The sequence below is a fragment of the Microtus oregoni genome, unplaced genomic scaffold (assembly GCF_018167655.1).
Source record: "Microtus oregoni isolate MIOR12 unplaced genomic scaffold, Mior012 000014F_ref0000157, whole genome shotgun sequence".
Lineage (NCBI taxonomy): Eukaryota > Metazoa > Chordata > Mammalia > Rodentia > Cricetidae > Microtus > Microtus oregoni.
The window spans coordinates 23,074,503-23,092,348 of NW_024543073.1; the positions used below are offsets into that span (position 1 = coordinate 23,074,503).

At 44.7% G+C, this 17,846-nt stretch overlaps 1 protein-coding gene across 1 annotated transcript in view; it reads right to left on the minus strand.

The window, feature by feature from the left end:
- Positions 1 to 17,846, minus strand: part of Serinc5 (serine incorporator 5) — a 93,854-nt gene that overhangs the window by 39,452 nt on the left and 36,556 nt on the right. The window contains exon 2 of the mRNA XM_041663391.1: positions 8,847 to 9,014. Coding sequence (XP_041519325.1) covers positions 8,847 to 9,014 — 168 coding nt within the window. The remainder of the gene's footprint in view (positions 1 to 8,846; positions 9,015 to 17,846) is intronic.

Consider the following 17,846-nt stretch of genomic DNA (forward strand, 5'->3'; position numbering starts at 1 on the left):
GCTAAGATACTCTTAAATGTGTGAAACATTGTAATGAACAGCCAGCATCACTACTTGGAGCTGTATAAAATGAGAATCACTTGAGTTGGGTATAGTGGCACATTCCTAAAAGCCCACCATTTGGGAAGCTAAGGCAAGTTTAAGGACAGTCTAGGACACTTAGAGAAACCCCACCTTAAAAGAGAGAAGAGGAGGAGGAGAAGAGAGAAGGGGAGGCTAGTTACAACTGATTGGTAGAGTAGTTGTTCAGCATGTACAAGGCCCTGGGTTCAATCCCCAGAACCAATAAACAAGCAAGCAAATAAACAAACAAAATAAGGATTGCTTGAACAAAAGTACTGGCACCACAACAGCAGATCTGATAACCAAGAAGGCCAGTGAGTGACAGCTGGTGGCATAAAGGGATAATTCATATCCTAAGCAGCATAGATTAAGGCAGTGCTGCATAGTTTAAAGATATGAATTATTTATTTCTGGAATTTTCCATGTAATATTTTCGGACGTTAGTTGACCCCAGATAATCAATGCCACAGAAACAGCACCAGGGTTGGGGTGTTACTGTGCTCACAGCATTTATGTGCTTATTCCCGTCCATCAGCCTGCAGCTGCTTCATTCTAGTTCATTCTGCGTTGTGGTGTTTGCTCCTTCAGGCTCCAACTTTATAGCAAAAGATGGTGCTCATGCTAACTGTAAGCACTTCTCTGGTCTCTTTATCTGCAAGTGCTTTGATGGCCACAGGGAAAGGACTAAGAAAAAAGTCACATTCTCATGTCATCATTCTCTCCCTCTCATGGCCAGGGCGACCTGAAAAAACGGTTCAGCTAACATTCAGTGCCTCCAAGAGTTCTGTGTAAGGGATCGGACAGTCAAGGACAATGACAGTTGCCTATTGCTTTATGGCTCCTGGCAAGCTCTTGGTTACTAGACAAGAGTCATCTCAGTCCTTGAGTTTGAATCTAACAAAAGCCTCTCAGCCCAGTACAAAGGGCGGCCTCCTCAAGTGCAGAACAATTTCCCAGCACCATTCACTGTATGGAGGATGGACCCAGCAGAGAGGAGCCAAGGTCGAGACTTGCAGGGACTATTTGCTTCTGGTTTAGATGACCTCAGACCAAAGATGGCATTGTTTTCAAACCTGTGTCCCTCAGACCCTGACTGAGAAAGAATGGGACCCAGGAAAATGTAAGACGTGGAGCTTCATTGCCAGCTCCCCTAACCCTCAGTCCAGTGAAACTACGACCTACATGAACTGTGTTCACCACAATTCTACCCAACTGACCCATAAGGCACACTGACATGGAATTCAATTGATGTTCAGAAAGAGGATTTTTGAAAACCATTTCATCTCAGTTGGGTTAAAATAATAAACTTGAAAATTCTCCAGAATCAAAGAACTAGCAGGATTTCTCTTTATTTGATATTATTCTAACGCACGCACGCGCACACACACACACACACACACACACACACACACAAATAAATAATAATAATAAAGATTTAAAAAACTAACAGGCAGTTTCTGAGAATGAAGAGCTCTGCCTGGGGTTTTGACTCAAACATCCCCAGAGCCTGGATTCCAGCACTCTGAACACCCAACCAATAGAAACCACGTTCACAATTAGAGCCAGACATTTGTACTTTAGCATGGACCCCTGCCATTCTGAGCCAAGCAAACCACATGGTGTCTTGCAAAGCGAAGTATTCTTCACCAGTGCTGTTTGCTTGCTTTAAAAAGACAGACACACGAGCACACCCTGAGGGCAGGTCCACTTTCCGAGCAGCACCAAAAGAGCACTTCTTTTGTGGCTACTCCACTTCAGACCAACAGCCCTTCTCTGAGCCCAGCTTTTGGCTGTAGGCAGGGAAGGAGGCAGCTGGGAAGGTGACCTTTCCAGAAGGTCACCAGATATTTCTTCCTGCCATCGTGTCCAGAGAACACCCAGGAGTCAAGGAAAGCTCTGCTTACTAAATGGATGTCATCTCCTAGATAGGCTCCTTCTCCCTGTCCCGTATCCAGAGTGTTTAGGAGACATGGGAAGCGAGGCTTGCTTTAGGCTAGGAATGCTGTTTCTGCGAGTTTTGCAGGTTATCTGGCTAACAAGCAAACCTAGTTATAAGAGCAAGAAATCACTGGCCAAATACCCAGGACCCTGAATTTCAGTCTCTGCTGTAACTAGTGTTTTCAGCCTTGGACAAGACACTTCACTTCATGGGCCATGTCATCTGTCAGACAACTAGATGGGTAAAATAATCCCTTAGGTTTCTTCCATTTTCCAATCTCCTTTATTCTTCTACCAACTGATTCAAACTATACCCTTTAAAAAGCAAGCCTGTTTCCTCTGTGTAACACTTAACAGAGCCCTGTTTACCATCCCCTCTCATAGATGTGAGCCGTGTTCTTTAATTAGATGCCTTTGCTGCAGATCTTAGTTCATAGGATCACAGAGACTAGCCCAGGAAGGCAAGCCACACACAACATGACAATCATGTCATTATAGCCCTCTTAGTTCTTCGTGCTGATGACAGGAAAGGAAGCAGCTTATCTGCCAATCTGCAGTCTTAAGTATATTACACGGCACTGTCAACTCTAAGAACCACCAAAGTAGTGCAACATGTCATTCAAACTAACTAGACAATTAGATGCTGTACTTAGGAAGCCTCTTCAAAACCCAAGCGACGGAGCCTCTGCGGCTGACAGTTAAGGCCATGGGTGACTCCAATGGGGAACTAGTAGCAAGGGTGTCCTCACCGTGGGATCAATTATCTGGAGAAGGAAGGCTGAGAGCAAAAGTCCAGTGTGGCCAACTCATTTGTGACTGAGTAGAACGCACAGCACAAACAAATTTCCATGGCCTGTCCATGATCAGTACTGTCTGTGGTCAGTACTGGACAAAGGGAAGAGAAGGAAGAAGCTAAGAATGTCCCCAGTTCTGTTCTGAGAGAAGGTACCTCTACCCTCAATTCTTCATAGAAGATAGCCAGAGGCAGAGATGAATGAGCTGCCCCAGGGGAACCATAGTGGTCAGGGTAGCGTTCAAGACACCACAAAAACACCAGGATGGGAGACAGAAAGGATAACAATAAGGGTTGGCAAGGGCACAAGAAACATGAACCTTTACACATTATTACTATGAATGCTTCTCATGATGGTAGGGGTGCTAATGGTGTAATTACTTTGGAAAACAGTATAGCAGCTCCTCAAAGATTAAGCAAGGTATTTTCATCTAGTACAGAAATTCTACTGTATATACCCAGAAAATAATTATTCACACAAAAATGGTGACATTAACATTAAGAGTCAAAAAGTACAAATAACGTAAGTGTTCATCAACTGAGGAATAGACAAATAAAATATGGAGTATTCATAAAGTAGAATACTATTCGGCCGAAGTACTAACATTTGCTACAACATACCTTTAAAAACATGCTAAGTAAAAGACACCAGACACAAAAAAAAGTACAAGTATGTATTAGTCCATTAGCTATTATTATAATAAAATACCTAATACAAGGTAATTATTTTAAAGAAAACAGAATTTGTTTAGCTCATGGTTTAGGAGGTGTCCATTTTGACATTTACGACTCCATCAGAAATACAACCCTATTCCAAGAGTTGCTAAACTTATCATGAACTCTGAGATAAAGGCATAATCCAGGGTTGGGGTCTCCCTGCAGCATGACAGCTTCTCTCAAGGCAGACAACAAGGGAACTTCCCAACCAAAGAAAAGCTAATCTATACACCTGGCCAAAATTTCCAGGCATTTGTCCATGCTTCTGTCTGAATGTGGCCTTGGCCAGGAGTCAGAGCAGGGAGAGCCAACGTCAGCCTAAGTGCTTTCACCAAGGCCAGGGGAAGAGGACAAGACACTGCTTTATTGTGGCCTGCTGGGGTGTGTCTCTGCCTCCCACCCTGCACTCTAGCTCTTAGGAGGGCCCTATCAGGGTCACATGGCCTGTGGTGTGTGGGCTGAGAACAGTAGGTTCTTTCTGGTTTCAGAATGCTGCCTGTATATCTTCGTGAGAAGGAGCTTGGAAGAGGTGCTGAGGCAGCTTTGCCCTGCTTTTGCATGAGGGAAACCCCTCTTCCCATGAGACCGCTGGCTCAGAGAAAGGTCTCTTGTATGTTGAGCCACAGCATGTGGTTTCTCCCTTCTTGGAGCATTTTTTCCTGTGTCAGAATATAGGAGCCATTTTAAGCAGGCTGTTCTTCCCAGTCACTGTGGTGTTTAAGCAAGTACAGAACTTGGGCTGGTTGATGCCTGGTGGCTTTCGTGGACTTCAAAATGTGGATCACAAGAGGAGAAGCAGGTGAGAGAACAGGGCTCCAGATCTGCCTGCCTGGTTTGGAGATAAAGGTGACAGCTCAGAGCCCCAGAAGCTAGTCATTTGGAAGGGAGAACAAAGGAAGGTTCTTGTGTGCTCACTGGCCGATGTGGGAAGAGCCTTCAGGGCTCCAATCTTACGTCTTAGGTCCACATTCTCCCTGTATTCCACTTGGTACTGCACTGCTCTGATTGGGGGAGATGTCTGACATGGTGAATTACAACATTTTAAAACCCAAATACATGATAAACAGTGTTGGGAACTCATTTGTTTGGTATATGGCATGTGGAACATGACACTGTAATACATTTGTTTTAGATTTGAATTGTAAAGAAGTATTCATTTTGCTGTGAAGCATCTACTATGATCTTTATTGTCTTTCTATTGTTCTTTATTCATTTTTAGATGGCATTATGCTTGTCTGTGCCTTCCAATCTCTCTGCAAACATTTTATTTTGCACATTATTTCCCAGAGGAAAGTCTGGGCAGTTCTGAGTGGTAGTGACTTGGAAAATGGTCGACTCTGACTAGTGTCCTCCCGAGGTGAGAGGGTTCTATGCTTGTTTTCAGCATAAGTTGGTAACACCACAGAATATGGAGGGTCTCCAAGGAACACAGCACAAGACACACCCCGTGCAGGCCACAAGTTTGCAGTTCTTTTTCCTCTGCCACTCCCACCTCTCGAACTCCCACAGGCCAACAAAGGGCAGGCAAGGACCCGCAGGGGACCAGCCTGTGCACTACAAGGAGACCTTTCAGGACCCACCCTCAAGTGCCGCCTGGGCACGAGGTCAACCTGATTCTAGCACACCAAAAAAGCTGACTTTGTGGCCAGATAGCTGTCCCCTGAAGGGAAAAGGATTTATTCCACTCAGAGTGACCTCACTCCCTATGTGGGAAGCCTGGCCAAGCCAGTTTTAAATAGGTATATTCAGAGAAAGGCTCCAGAGTTGCACCTCCCCCACTCCATCTGATCTCTGATCCCAAGTCACCCCAGTGTGCTCACGTCCCCCAGGCTCTCCCTGTTCCATGATGATCACCTCTGCTTGGGTATCTACAATGGCTCCTCCTTTACCCATGGACCTGTGGGCTCTGGTCATGTGACCCACGGTCTTTTTCCTGTTTCTCTTGTCCTTGCTCTTCTCTGCCTTCCCAGCTAGACAGCGCAGTAGCTAAGCACATATTCACACAGTTCAAACCCCAACTCTACCTCTCCGGGGCTGTTAAAACCAGACTCATTGCTTCCTCCCTGTAGAACGGGATGTCGACAGCACCTGCTGTACGGGCAAGGGCAGTGGTGAAAAAGAATGAAGACACAGGTAAAATGTTCAAACTAAAATGGCATTATGGTAGTAGCCTATAAAAAGCAGCTCTTAAAATACTTTTCCTTATATATGCTACTTCCTCCATGCAGCCTCCCTGGGCAACACCAGGCAACATTTTCCTGTTGAAGGTTCTGTCAGGAAGCAGAGATAGCAGATGGAGTTGCTAGTGGGTACTGCACGGAGTTGGAGCAGGATACCCGAACAGGAATCAGGTGTGTTTTATAAAATTTATGCCTGAAGTACACACCTTGGGCTTCTACACCACCCATACAATTGCAATTGCAGTGCTTCGCTCCAAGAGATGTCACATACTGGCAGAGTTACAGGTTTTCGTGGACCTAAGGCTTTCATTCTACTTGCACCGAAAGCTTAAGAGCAGGGCTCACATGGCAGCTGGCTAAGATACCGACTTCTTACCACAGGACCACGGCAGGTCATCAAGCAGCTGCTCAGGAGCGGAACTTAAGAAGAGAGCATCGCACTACTAGAAAAATAAACGTAGGAAATGGCGTGCTGGGGTGTAACTCAACGATAGAGGTTCACTGAGCCTTTTTGAGGTTCTTTTCAAATGCATGAATTTAAAGGGAAGATTAAGCAGACCCTCAGCAAAAGAGTTAAAATCTATCCTTCTAGCCTTGTAGCTCTTAAAACTTTTTTAATTTAAAAAGTTTTAATTTTAAAATATATACATTGTATATTGTGTATACACACACACACACACACACACACACACCCCGCACGCGCAAGCAGGCATGCATGTGAATGCAGGTGCCTGCAGAAGCAGAGAGGGTGCCAGATCCCATGGAGATGGAGCCATAGGCAGGTGAGAGCTGTATGAGGAGGGTTCTGGGAACCAAATTCAGTCCTCTGTAAGTGCAGTATGTGCTGAGCCATATTTCCAGGCCCCGTAGGCCCAAACTTCTTTCCCCAAACACACCAAGTTAAAGCATGATGCTAGTAGGGCTGGGTGGTAAATATATCAACAGCACAAAGCAAATCTGGCAGAGCCTCCTCAAGGTAGCCAAACCCTTCGTTTCTACCTCCAAACTTTTACACAGAACCTATTTACCTTGTTTTAGGCCTTAGAAAAGTTCACATCTTTTCTTCTGAGAGACAAACTGCACCTCATCTAAGCATACCATGTCGCCCACTGGGGCGCCTTCACTGGAGGCTCTACAGTAGCACATTCTAATCAAAACCATATGGCTACATTAGACATGTGTCAGCCAACAGGAAGCTCCAATAGGCCTATCCTAACTAAAGGATAAACAGGATAAAAATAGACCAAGAGCTTTGAAGAAAATGTCGTGGGGCTGGGGTGTAGGTCAGTGGAGAGATCGCCTAGTTCATGCCTGACTCTGGGTTGATCCCCAGCATAAAGAGAAGGGAAATGATTGTTTTAAAACAGAGTGCCACTAATTGGCCACAGTATAGCACAGGATTGGGGCTCAGTTTGCTTAGGAGCTGCCCCAGCTGAGGCTATCATCACCACAGAAGAGATGCAGCTCCATTATAGACTCGGCTTCTCTCCCTCCCCACTGCCTGTGAGGATAAAGGGCTGAGTGATGTTCGAGAGGGAAATGGGCCTCGACAGCTCCGCTTTCATCCACCACTTCCCCTGGGATGAGAGCTGCCTTCAACACGCTGCTGCCCTCTCTTCCTGGCTAGTGAGCCCTAGCACCATGCCAACGGAGCACGGGTGAGCGAGCTGCTGGCTTAGGAGCTCAGGAGAAAGCCCACCTCCCTGCAAACTCAAGCTGCATGAGTTCACCTGCCTTGTTGAGTAATGAACATGGTATCTGGACCATACTTGCGGACATTTTAGTCTCCCTTTTCTCCCCCAGAACCTAGGACAGGAAGAATTGTGTTGTTTATTGGGTTTCTTGTGACCACAGCACGCTGCACTCTGATACAGCTCATCAAGAGGCCTGTATGGAGAAACAGGAAAAGGTTCCACATCTGTCTCCATGAACGTCACACTCCAGGCATCCCTGAGTAGACTGCCCAAGAAACGGCTGACCTCTTGCCCTAAGTCCTAGAGGCAACGCCGTCCAAGTGGTCCGTCTAGAAAAGCTAAAAACCACAAAAACCACTTCCTGGTATCTATGGGACTGTCTACGCTATATCATCCTTTCCATCAGCCTAAATTACGTCTTCATAACAAGCTGTGACTTGAAACACTGGCAGTCATCCCTATGACAGAGATGGGCAGAGTTCTACAAGCAAAAACTGTGTTTATCAGAAACAGCTAAACAAAACAGAGACCAAGCACAATCCTCTGACATCAACGTTCTCTACCAACAGCATTCAACTATGCCTATCCTACCACTAAGGACAAAGCTACCAGGGGCTGGAAAGATGGCCCAGTCACTAAGTACTTGCTGCCCAAGCTGGATCCTAGCACCTATGTAAAAAGCTGAGCGTGCCTACCCATGCTTATAACCCCAGCACTGCAGGGATGGGGAAGACTCACTGAGGCTTGCTGGTCTCCAACCACCAACCCAGCTCTAGGTTCAGTGAGAGACCCGGCCTCAAAGAAACAAGGCAGAGAATGAGAGTAGAGCACCTGGTGCTCTCTCCTCTGATTGCCATGAGTGCTCAGACACACAACATACCTCATCACATCCACAGATATACCTAGACATCATACCAAACATTAATCGATTGATTAATTAAAGATCAAGCTGTTGAATGGCTTGCCTGCTTGGCCTGAAGCAGTGGACAAGTTCTGAGACAGTTCAGAGACCAAGTAAAGTGGTTTGCACAAGAAGTGTCCTCCACAGCCTCAGGCATTTGGATACTTGGTCTCCAGTTGGTTGGTGGTGTTGTTTGGGAGGAGATTTAGGTGGTGCAGCCTTACTGAAGAAGTATGTCATGAGGAAAGAGGGGGCCACGAGCTAATTAAAAAGCCTTGCCAACTTCCATTCTATCTCTGCTTTGTGTGTGCTACGGTTCAAACTGTGAGTTTTCAACTTCCTGCGGCCATGCCTACCATGTGCTGCCTCGCCAACCCACCTAAATAAACCCATGTCCCTTTGGAACCATAAGCTAAATAAGCACTTCCTTCTATAAGTTGCCTTGGTCGTGATGTTTTATCTCAGCAACAGGCATGTAACAAACCTAAATTACAATGGTATGGAACCCAGTACTCTAAATCGTGTTTCTCATACAACTCCATCAAGAACCACAAACTTACATGCTCCTTCATCTGCTTAGTCACGGAGGATGACATCATCACACAGCAGAGGCCGATGACCAGGAGGAAGTAGAGTAGATACATGAAGCGGGTGGTCCGAGACTGCCGGATCTTAGGGCAGCAGCCGCAGCAGAGGGAGCATCCAGCAGAACCGCAACAGCAGGCCAGCTAGGGAAGACACAAACATCCTCTCAGAGTGTGTCCTTGTGACTTAGCAAGAAACACAAGACTGTTCTTCAGGGTCATGGAACGTGAGGCTCTGAAATCGCTGGAATTTCAAGGGTGAATGAGAAGTATCTTGTTATTAATAAACCCCGTTAAGCCACACCTGAGTCTATGCTCAACAGCACGACTCTTGGTGAGCCCCTCTTCCCAGTCATTTCAGGACCTGGCTGTCAGAAGTCAACCACATGACACTGAAGATTTGAAATCACAGCTCCCCACTCTCTCCTCTCAGGGAGAGAAGGGGTGACTGAGTTAAATGATCCATGGTTGATGATTGAAGCAGTTGTGATACACACTGACATCTCTACAAAAACCCTCACCAGTGGATTCAAAACATCTGTGTCAATAAAAGTATCCATGTGCACTGGAGATGTGTCCCATCACTGTGGAAACAGATACTACTGGGGTTCACACTTCTGGGGCTCCTCGCCCTGTACATCTGGCTGTGTATTTTTAACATTTATGGTAAGCAGGGAAAAATAAGTACAGAGTTTTTCCTAAACTCTGTGAGAGGTTCAGAAAATTACTGAACCCTAGAAGGAAAGGGTAGGAACTCAGGCTTATACCCAATCAGATAGGCTACGGGATGTTCAGATTATGAGTGGCCTGAGAAGTTGGGACAATTTTGTGAAACTATATACCCAAACCTTGGTAGTGCCAGTCTGAACTAAATTACAGGAGAACCAGCTGGCATCCCATACAGGCCCACTGCTTTACAAACATTTGCCCTAGTTTTCGGATGGTGGACCTTCCAGGCTAAAGGATGACTGCTCTCTCGGTCATCATGACCACAGGACACAAGAAGAGTGTGTGGCAGAGCTTTGGCTAGAAGCAGTCTGTCTGGAAAGATGAGCACTAATGGCTTGGGAGATAACCAGGAATAAGCAGGAAAGGGACTTCCTCAGAAGTACATAGTCATTATTACACTTAAGAGAAAACAAAGGTTTCTAGGATCAGCTAAAAGCAAAAACAGCAGCTAAGAACTAGAAAAGGTGCTACATGAAAAGAGTACATGGGAAGGAAGACATGAGAAACAAGAAGCTGGACCCAACCATCAAAAGACAAAATCCATAACACAAACTGCCACCTAGGAACATGTTGGGAGGACATGGATGTGCTTGTAGAGGGGAGCCTGCAACTCGAAACCCCAAAGACAAGTTCGTAGGTACCTCTTCCACATGTGCTGTTTCTCAGCCTCGTGCCCCAGCAGGGCAATCTTTCTAAGCTAATGAGTGACAGATGAGCTCAGAGAGCTCAGATCTCCTGCTGTACCACTAATAGTACACAAGGCTTTCACTTGGGCCACATGACCCTGTGGATGGCACATACTTGTACATGTATGTGGAGGCTAGAAGTCTATACAGGGTGTCACTCCTCAGCCATGTATCCACTTTATTTTTCAAGACAGAGTCCTACACTGAATATGGGTCTCATCACTTCAGCTCAATGAGCTGGCCAGCAAATGTTCCAGCCTCCTCAGTGCTGGGATCATAGAGGTGGGCTGCCACACCCACTTTGTTACGTGGGACCTAGCAATCAAACCAGTTTCTTGGGCTTGTAGAGTCAGTACTTTTCCAATTCAACGTCCTCTCTGTTCCCCATTATTTGGAAGACTAGGTCTTTGATAAGACACAAGGCAGCAGGGTGGTGGACAGCAGTTCAGGCTAAAAGTCAGTCTCTAGGAGGAGGTTAGGCTCTGCCACCTAGAGATAAAGCCACTTACTCCTTCAAGACTCAGTATACTCACTTATAAAGTAACAATGGTAACAGGACATAAGCTATGCGACCCTTATACACTGCTGTGGGAAGCCTCCCAGGTGCATTTGACTTGAGGGAGGAGCTGTTACCCAACAGGGCTTCTCTGAAAGGAATTACAAAAACTGCAAATTACATCTGAACATGTGAGTATGAACACTGTTCTATACCAGACTTACACCCTAATAATTCAATTTCTTGACAATGATCTAGAAGGAAGTTTGGGACTTTGCAAAGCTTCAACACAAACACCAGTCACAAGAGTACATTGTAAACACCATGCACAATGAGACTAATCAACAGGTATGTAGTTAGGAGAGCAAATTATGATGCTATGGTGGATCCCAGAAGTCGGGTCACAACTCAGGCTACCTCCCTTATGTCGTGAAGGCTCCAGCGTTAGAGCCTCTGTCTCTCTGCGCTGTAACATCACTTCAAATTCTTGCTAATGTCTTCTATGCGCCTTACATTCTACTTTCCGCACATCTTACTCAAAAGGCTCATAAACCTAGGTCATCACTATAAAAGAATCAATTCTCCTTAGGCTGAGCCAACAGGTAGCGTTGCGGTACTACTGCTGCTGCGTGTGTGTGTGTGTGTGTGCGCGCGCGCGCGCGCGCGTGCGAGCGTTTTTTACCAGCCACACTTCCATTTTCTTTACAATTCATTCATCTTTCTGTTTGTATTTTGTTTGGGCCTCAGGCTCCTCCCACGTGCTGGGATTATAGGCATACACATAATGTGCTAGGACTGAACCCAATGTGTTCTTCCCCTCTGCTCCCAAACTAACTGGATTCTCTAGGCTCTCCCTCTTCTTTCCTAGCTTTTGATTAAGTCACATTGTCTCAGATAACCAGATTTGCTGTACTCCAAGTTCAAAGGTGATAATAAATACTTAACCCATAAAACTCCTTTAGAAGCAGTTTTCTATAGTTGGAGCCTTAAGCATCACTTAATGATCACATAGTAAAAGACTGGTGATGTGAGACATCCTTCTGTACATTGTTGCTTTTATTGGTTGATGAATAAAGCTGTTTTGGCCAATGGCTTAGCAGAGTAAAGCTAGGCAGGAAGTCCAAACAAAGATACAGAGAGAGTCGGCAGAGTCGGGAAAACACCATATAGCCACCCAAGAAGTAAGATATGAGGTAATAAGCCATAGCCTCATGGTAAAATATAAACTAATAGAAATGGGTTAATTTTAGAGATAGCTAGCCAGGAATAGCCTAATTCACTGGCCAGATATTAAGCGTCTGAGTAATTATTTGGGAACAGAGAGAAACCAGTCCAGGGGGACCAGTGGAACAGAGAAGAGCCTTCTGTTTACATATGATGCCCAAGGAATTTCCACATAAACCCGAGAGAGCTTTTAAAAAGGTTCTAAAATGGAGCCAAGAATGGCTTCCTAATTCATGTCTCTCATTGCAGGTCACAGTACAGAACCATGTCCGCTGGTAGCAGCGGGCCTCAGCTAAACATGGCACACTCCCTCTCTCACTGGCCGCAGTACAAAGAGGCTTCTTCCAGCTGCTATGTGCAGGCTTGATAGCACAGCCTGAGACTTGAGAACACAGCCATGTGCTGCATGGCAGATTTAGCCTTTTACTCAGATGAAAAAGGTTTATGTGCTATATACTGCTCCCCAGAGTTGGGAGGTGAGTGCGGCTCTCACCCAGTGGTCCCGACACTGGTGGTGAGCGTGTTTCCGCCATCTTAGAGGGCTAAGCACAGGGCCAACAGTCAAAGCCATGGCTGTAGTCTTACCCATGCTCTCTTATCATATTTAAAATGCTCCTGACAGAAAAGGATTATAGATACACAATAGGACAGATTTCAGATAAAGACCTATAAATGTGTCACAATGTGTTTGATAAAATATGCATAGGATCAGAAGAAGGAGAAGGAGAAGAAGAAGTAGAAGAAGAGGAAAAGAAGAGGAAGAGGAGGAGGAGGAGGATAATAGTCAGATTAAAATAATTTAAAAATCCTTAAAAATAGTATAAAATATATATATTAAGCCATGTAAAGATAGAAAATACACAAAGAGTCTAAATTATGTGCACTATTGTGTTTTCTTTAAATTTTTTGACTGCAGAGAGACATTGATTCTGGTGTCTGGTAAGCTAAACCAACATATAAATTTTAAAGGTATCTTAACTTCAAAATTTAAGTCTAAGGATAGACTAAGAACTTTGGGGAAAAAGTTCTTCTTTTGTTTCCACAGAAGATGAGAACCTATTGATTACAGTTCTCCTTAGTTATAATAAAAGATAAATTAGATTTAAATCTTAGACTCACAAAGAATATATGATAAAGTATCTTCTTTAATTTTGCCTAATACAAATAGACTAAATGTTGTAACTGTAATTCTTGCTTAATAACTATTTTGTTATATGTAATTTTACCTTGTTAAAGTTAAAACTTTCCTTTTTAATTAGACAGAAAAGGGGAGATGATTTGGGATGTTCTTCTGCATATGTGTTGCTTTTATTGGTTGATGAATAAAGCTATTTCAGTCAATTAGCCGAGGACAGTTACGTGGAGAATCCAAACAAAGATAGAGAGAGAGTAGGTGAAGTCGGTAAGACAACATGCAGCCACCCAAGAAATAAGATATGAGGTAACAGGCCACAAGCCTTATGGTAAAATATAAACTAATAGAAGTGGGTTAATTTACAGAGAGAGCTAGCCAGAAATAGCCTAAGTCACTGGCCAGACAACTGTAACTGATATTAAGCTTCTGAGTGGTTATTTGGGAACATATTGGCATAGAGAAACTGATCAAGGAGGACCAGTGGGATGGAAAAAAGCCTTCTATTTACAGCCTGGTCTAGAACAATATGCCCCAAATAAGAAAAGAAAAGCAGCTGAGAGGCCCTGGCTCCCTCTGTTTGCTGTATGCTCCCCTAATGAGGCACTACTTGTCATCCCACAGCAGCAGGGACATCCAATCACATTCTAAAACGCTGAGCCCAGTAAGCCTCTTCCCATTACAGGTTGGTCATCCTGGGTGTTTTAGAACTAGCTAGAAAGCTTCAAACTAATAGTAGAACTATACCAGAGCAGAGTCAATAGCTAAGCGCACTATCTCCACAGAAAGGAAAATAAATAAATAAATAGTGACAGAAAGGACACGATTATGGAAGACACTGCAATGATGCAAGCGGTTCCGTCCTACACTGTCACTAAAGCCATGCACCAATGTATGCGCCGTATTTGTCAAACGCTTCTCTTTACTTACAGAGCGACGGCCCAGTGGTAGAGTTTGCCTAGCAGATGCAGCACAATTGGTCTAAACATAGTATTGCCAAAACCCAGACATATGTACATTCATATGTACATATTGAACAAAAATTCTAAAAAATATTGCAATTCAACAGTAGCCTTTCTCTGCTAAACCAAGAGTCACTCTTCAGAGCAAACCAAACCAATAAACAAAGGAATACATGCATGGCCTTAAGCTGAATTCTGACAAATGCACCAGGGGGAAACTGCAAACCGTGTCTGTGAAAGGAAGAGTACAATTCCAGGAAACTGTACTCCACCTGTGCTGACTGGCCACAGTTTTGGAGAACAGAGCTTACTCGTCCTGTTCTTTACCTCAGACAAACCTTGGCTGGTCCAACTCCAAACTGTCACAAGCTTGAAGAGAAAAGCTAGTGTACTGTGTGTGTCTCTAGAGAGCATAAGCCTTTGCCAAACAAGTCAGGCTTATAAAACAAATATCTGTAGGGTTTGCAGCACCAAGACTGAGTAGGGATTTGGGAGGCAAAGAGGAGATAGAGTCATCAGAGAAAACAAAAGAGCCACTGTGCTGGGGATGCTGTGAGGGAGGGTGATCATGGGAAGAGTCTGATGTCACTGGAGAAGCTGATCCTGGAAGGATGCTCGTCAGCTCTGGGAAGATGAACTTCTGTGGTGACAGGGTGTGTGTGAAATGTTTCTGTGTTCTCTACTCAGTTTTGCTGTGAGCTTAAAATCACTCTTTTAAAGCCTTTTGTTTAAAAATAAAAAATGAACAAAGCAGTGATGTCCATTCTTCCTCAGCAATGGATGCTGAAGGAGTAATGTCCAGTGATGAAGCCATGTGAGTGGCAAACTCCTCAAGCCAAAAGCACTAGTGATGTAGGAGGGTCATCTGTCTATGTGTTACTTTCATTGGTTAATAAACTGCCTTGGGCTTGTGATAGGCCAGCCCTTAGGTGGGTGGAGTAGACAGAACAGAATTCTGGGAGGAAGAAAGCAGAGTCAGGCAGATGCCATGAAGCTCCAGCCCAAGATGGACGTAGGTTAGAATCTTCCCGGTAAGACACCACCTCATGGTGCTACACACATTAATAAAAATGGGTTAAAGCAAGATGTGAGAGTTAGCCAATAAGAGGCTGGAACTAATGGGCCAGGCAGTGTTTAAATGAATACGATTTCTAGCCGGGCGGTGGTGGTGCACGCCTTTAATCCCAGCACTCGGGAGGCAGAGGCAGGTGGATCTCTGTGAGTTCGAGACCAGCATGGTCTACAAGAGCTAGTTCCAGGACAGGCTCCAAAACCACAGAGAAACCCTGTCTCGAAAAACCAAAAAAAAAAAAAAAAAAAAGGATTTAAATGAATACGATTTCTGTGTTATTATTTCTGGGGCTAAGCTAGAAGGACGGGAGCCGGGTGGGACGAAAGAGCAGGCCTGCTCGCCTCATTGCTACACACCAGCACTCCCAATCCCTGGGGCCGAACTCACAAACCACATGCTAAACTCTTGAATTTCTTAGTAGCATTATATCACAGAGCACTATAATTTTTATCTTACTTCTTTTATTTTTTGGAGAATATAATTACATCATTTCATTCTTTCCTTGCCTCTCCCTCCCCCAACACTCCTTACTCTCTTTAAAAAACATGACCTCTGATTTCATTATTGTTGTTACATTTTTATGTATGTACGTATGTGTGTGTTTGTATATACAGACGTATATTCCTAAATATATAAAAAAACAACCTGCTCATTCTGTATAGTGTCTCTTCCAAAGTTCACGTGTACTGAGCTCCAGCACCTGAAAATGTGATTCTGTTTGGTCTTTAGAGGCTGATGTTTTTGAGCAGCATCCCTGGAACAGTACCTATCCCAGTGGTGTGTGTCCTCATCGGGAGAGATGAGAACACAGTCACAGCGACTGTCCTGGGAGAAGATGCTAAGGGGCCATTTATAAGACAGCCTGACAAAACCCTGCTCTGGAGTTGTTAGCCTCTGGAAACTACACTGAATTGTTGTTTGAGTCACGTGGTTGGAGAGCTTGAGTGTGGCCCACCCCCCAACACAGTCCGCTTGGCTGACATAAACTACCTGTGCAGAGAGGTACATACAGCCATGTGGGGAGACACAAGGTTATAAACAGACTCCCAGGAGAATGACCTAGATATGGGGACGGGAAAAAAAAACATCTACTTCTTAACACTCAAGCTTTTATTATGTATGTATTACTTTTGTTTTGCTTTGTTTGGGGACAGGGTCTTATGAAGTCCATGTTGGCCTCAAACTCTATGCATCTGAGGCAGGTCTTGTACTCTGGATTCTCCTTCCAAGTGCTAGGATTACAGGCATGTGGCACAGTACGTGACAAGTTGTCGTATTTCTTTTCTTTTTAAAGAGTAGCACATGCACACTGGGCTGTATGTGATCCTGTCAAAGGAAGGAAGGAGGGGAAGAAAGGAGGGAGGAAGGGAAATCTACATATTTTAGAACAGCAAAGAGATTTGAAGATGTTCCTGCAAATGAATGTGTGAACACAGTAAGTACTTAAGTGATTCTCTTCCCTTCTGAGGAGCCTTCTGTCCCTCAAACAAATCACAAAGAGGAATGTGTCACTCCTAGAGTCCTCCCACTGCCCAGCTCATTTCTGAGCATGCTCAACGCAGGCTTTCAGAAGTAAAAGGTGCTTTGTCCCTGCCTGGGAAAGGGTCAAAATGAAGTCAAGCCAGCTGTTCTCACGGCTCCCCCCGTATCAAGGGAGAAACCAAAACACATCCCACAAAAAGTGAATACTATCTCCACTCTCCCTTCCTGGCCTTGCCCACCAGCCCTGGGAAGTCATCATCCCACGGACTGATGGGAGGCCTATTAGGAAATGTACCAGGAAACATGAGCTAGGATTGGGAGTGGCTTCAGGTGCTTCTATTAAGTCAAAACACAATATCCTCATTTCCTGGAAGTCCACGCCAGCAGTACAAACTGAAAATAGCAACGCAGCAGGAAGTGTCTCTGTGTAGGTGCTAACGCAAACATACAGGGGTACCTAACTCACACAAGAGTCTTCTCTGCAGCTCAATCTTCTTTCAGGTTCTGAAGCTCACAGCAGGTAGCTGTGAAATGGAGCAGGAGTAGGTGGGGGTGATCAGGGATGGTGGGGTCCTTGAGCATGAAGCTTAACTCAAGGGTTTGGGTGCCAATGCTCATGATCACACAAAACTTCCATTCTGGGTCCTTTTCTCACGAACTCATGGAGTGAAAGTCATGGTCAAGGATAAGACTTAAAAGAAACTTCTACTGCAGACAGAAAGAAAATAAAAGCAGAATGATCAAAGTTCTGTTGCAGAAAACAGCTCGGGGAGGCAAGCAAAGCCCCCAGAGGGACCCAACAGGGGCTGCCACAGAGGTTCATTGGCTCCTGTAGGGAGGGAGTATGCTGAAATGTTTGTCTATGGGCTCTTAACATGACTTAGGGCGGAAACTCGGAAGAGACTGTGGCAAATTTTATTAAGATTGATTAATTCTCTGAGCATAGTGAAGTTGAGTCAATAGAGACCCACATGTTCTACACACCCTACCGGTTCAAGCAGAAAGATGATCATGCATGTTCACACTCTTACTTAGAGAAGTGGCCATGCTCTGATGCCCTCTTCCACACATCTCTAACTTGCTGCTATGTAACGCCATGGCCAACATAGGTCTGCTAGCTGTTAAGACTATGCTGCCTTTGTTCATGCATTTACATAACCAGCTAGAACTTTATCACGAGCCTTTTTCTTTTG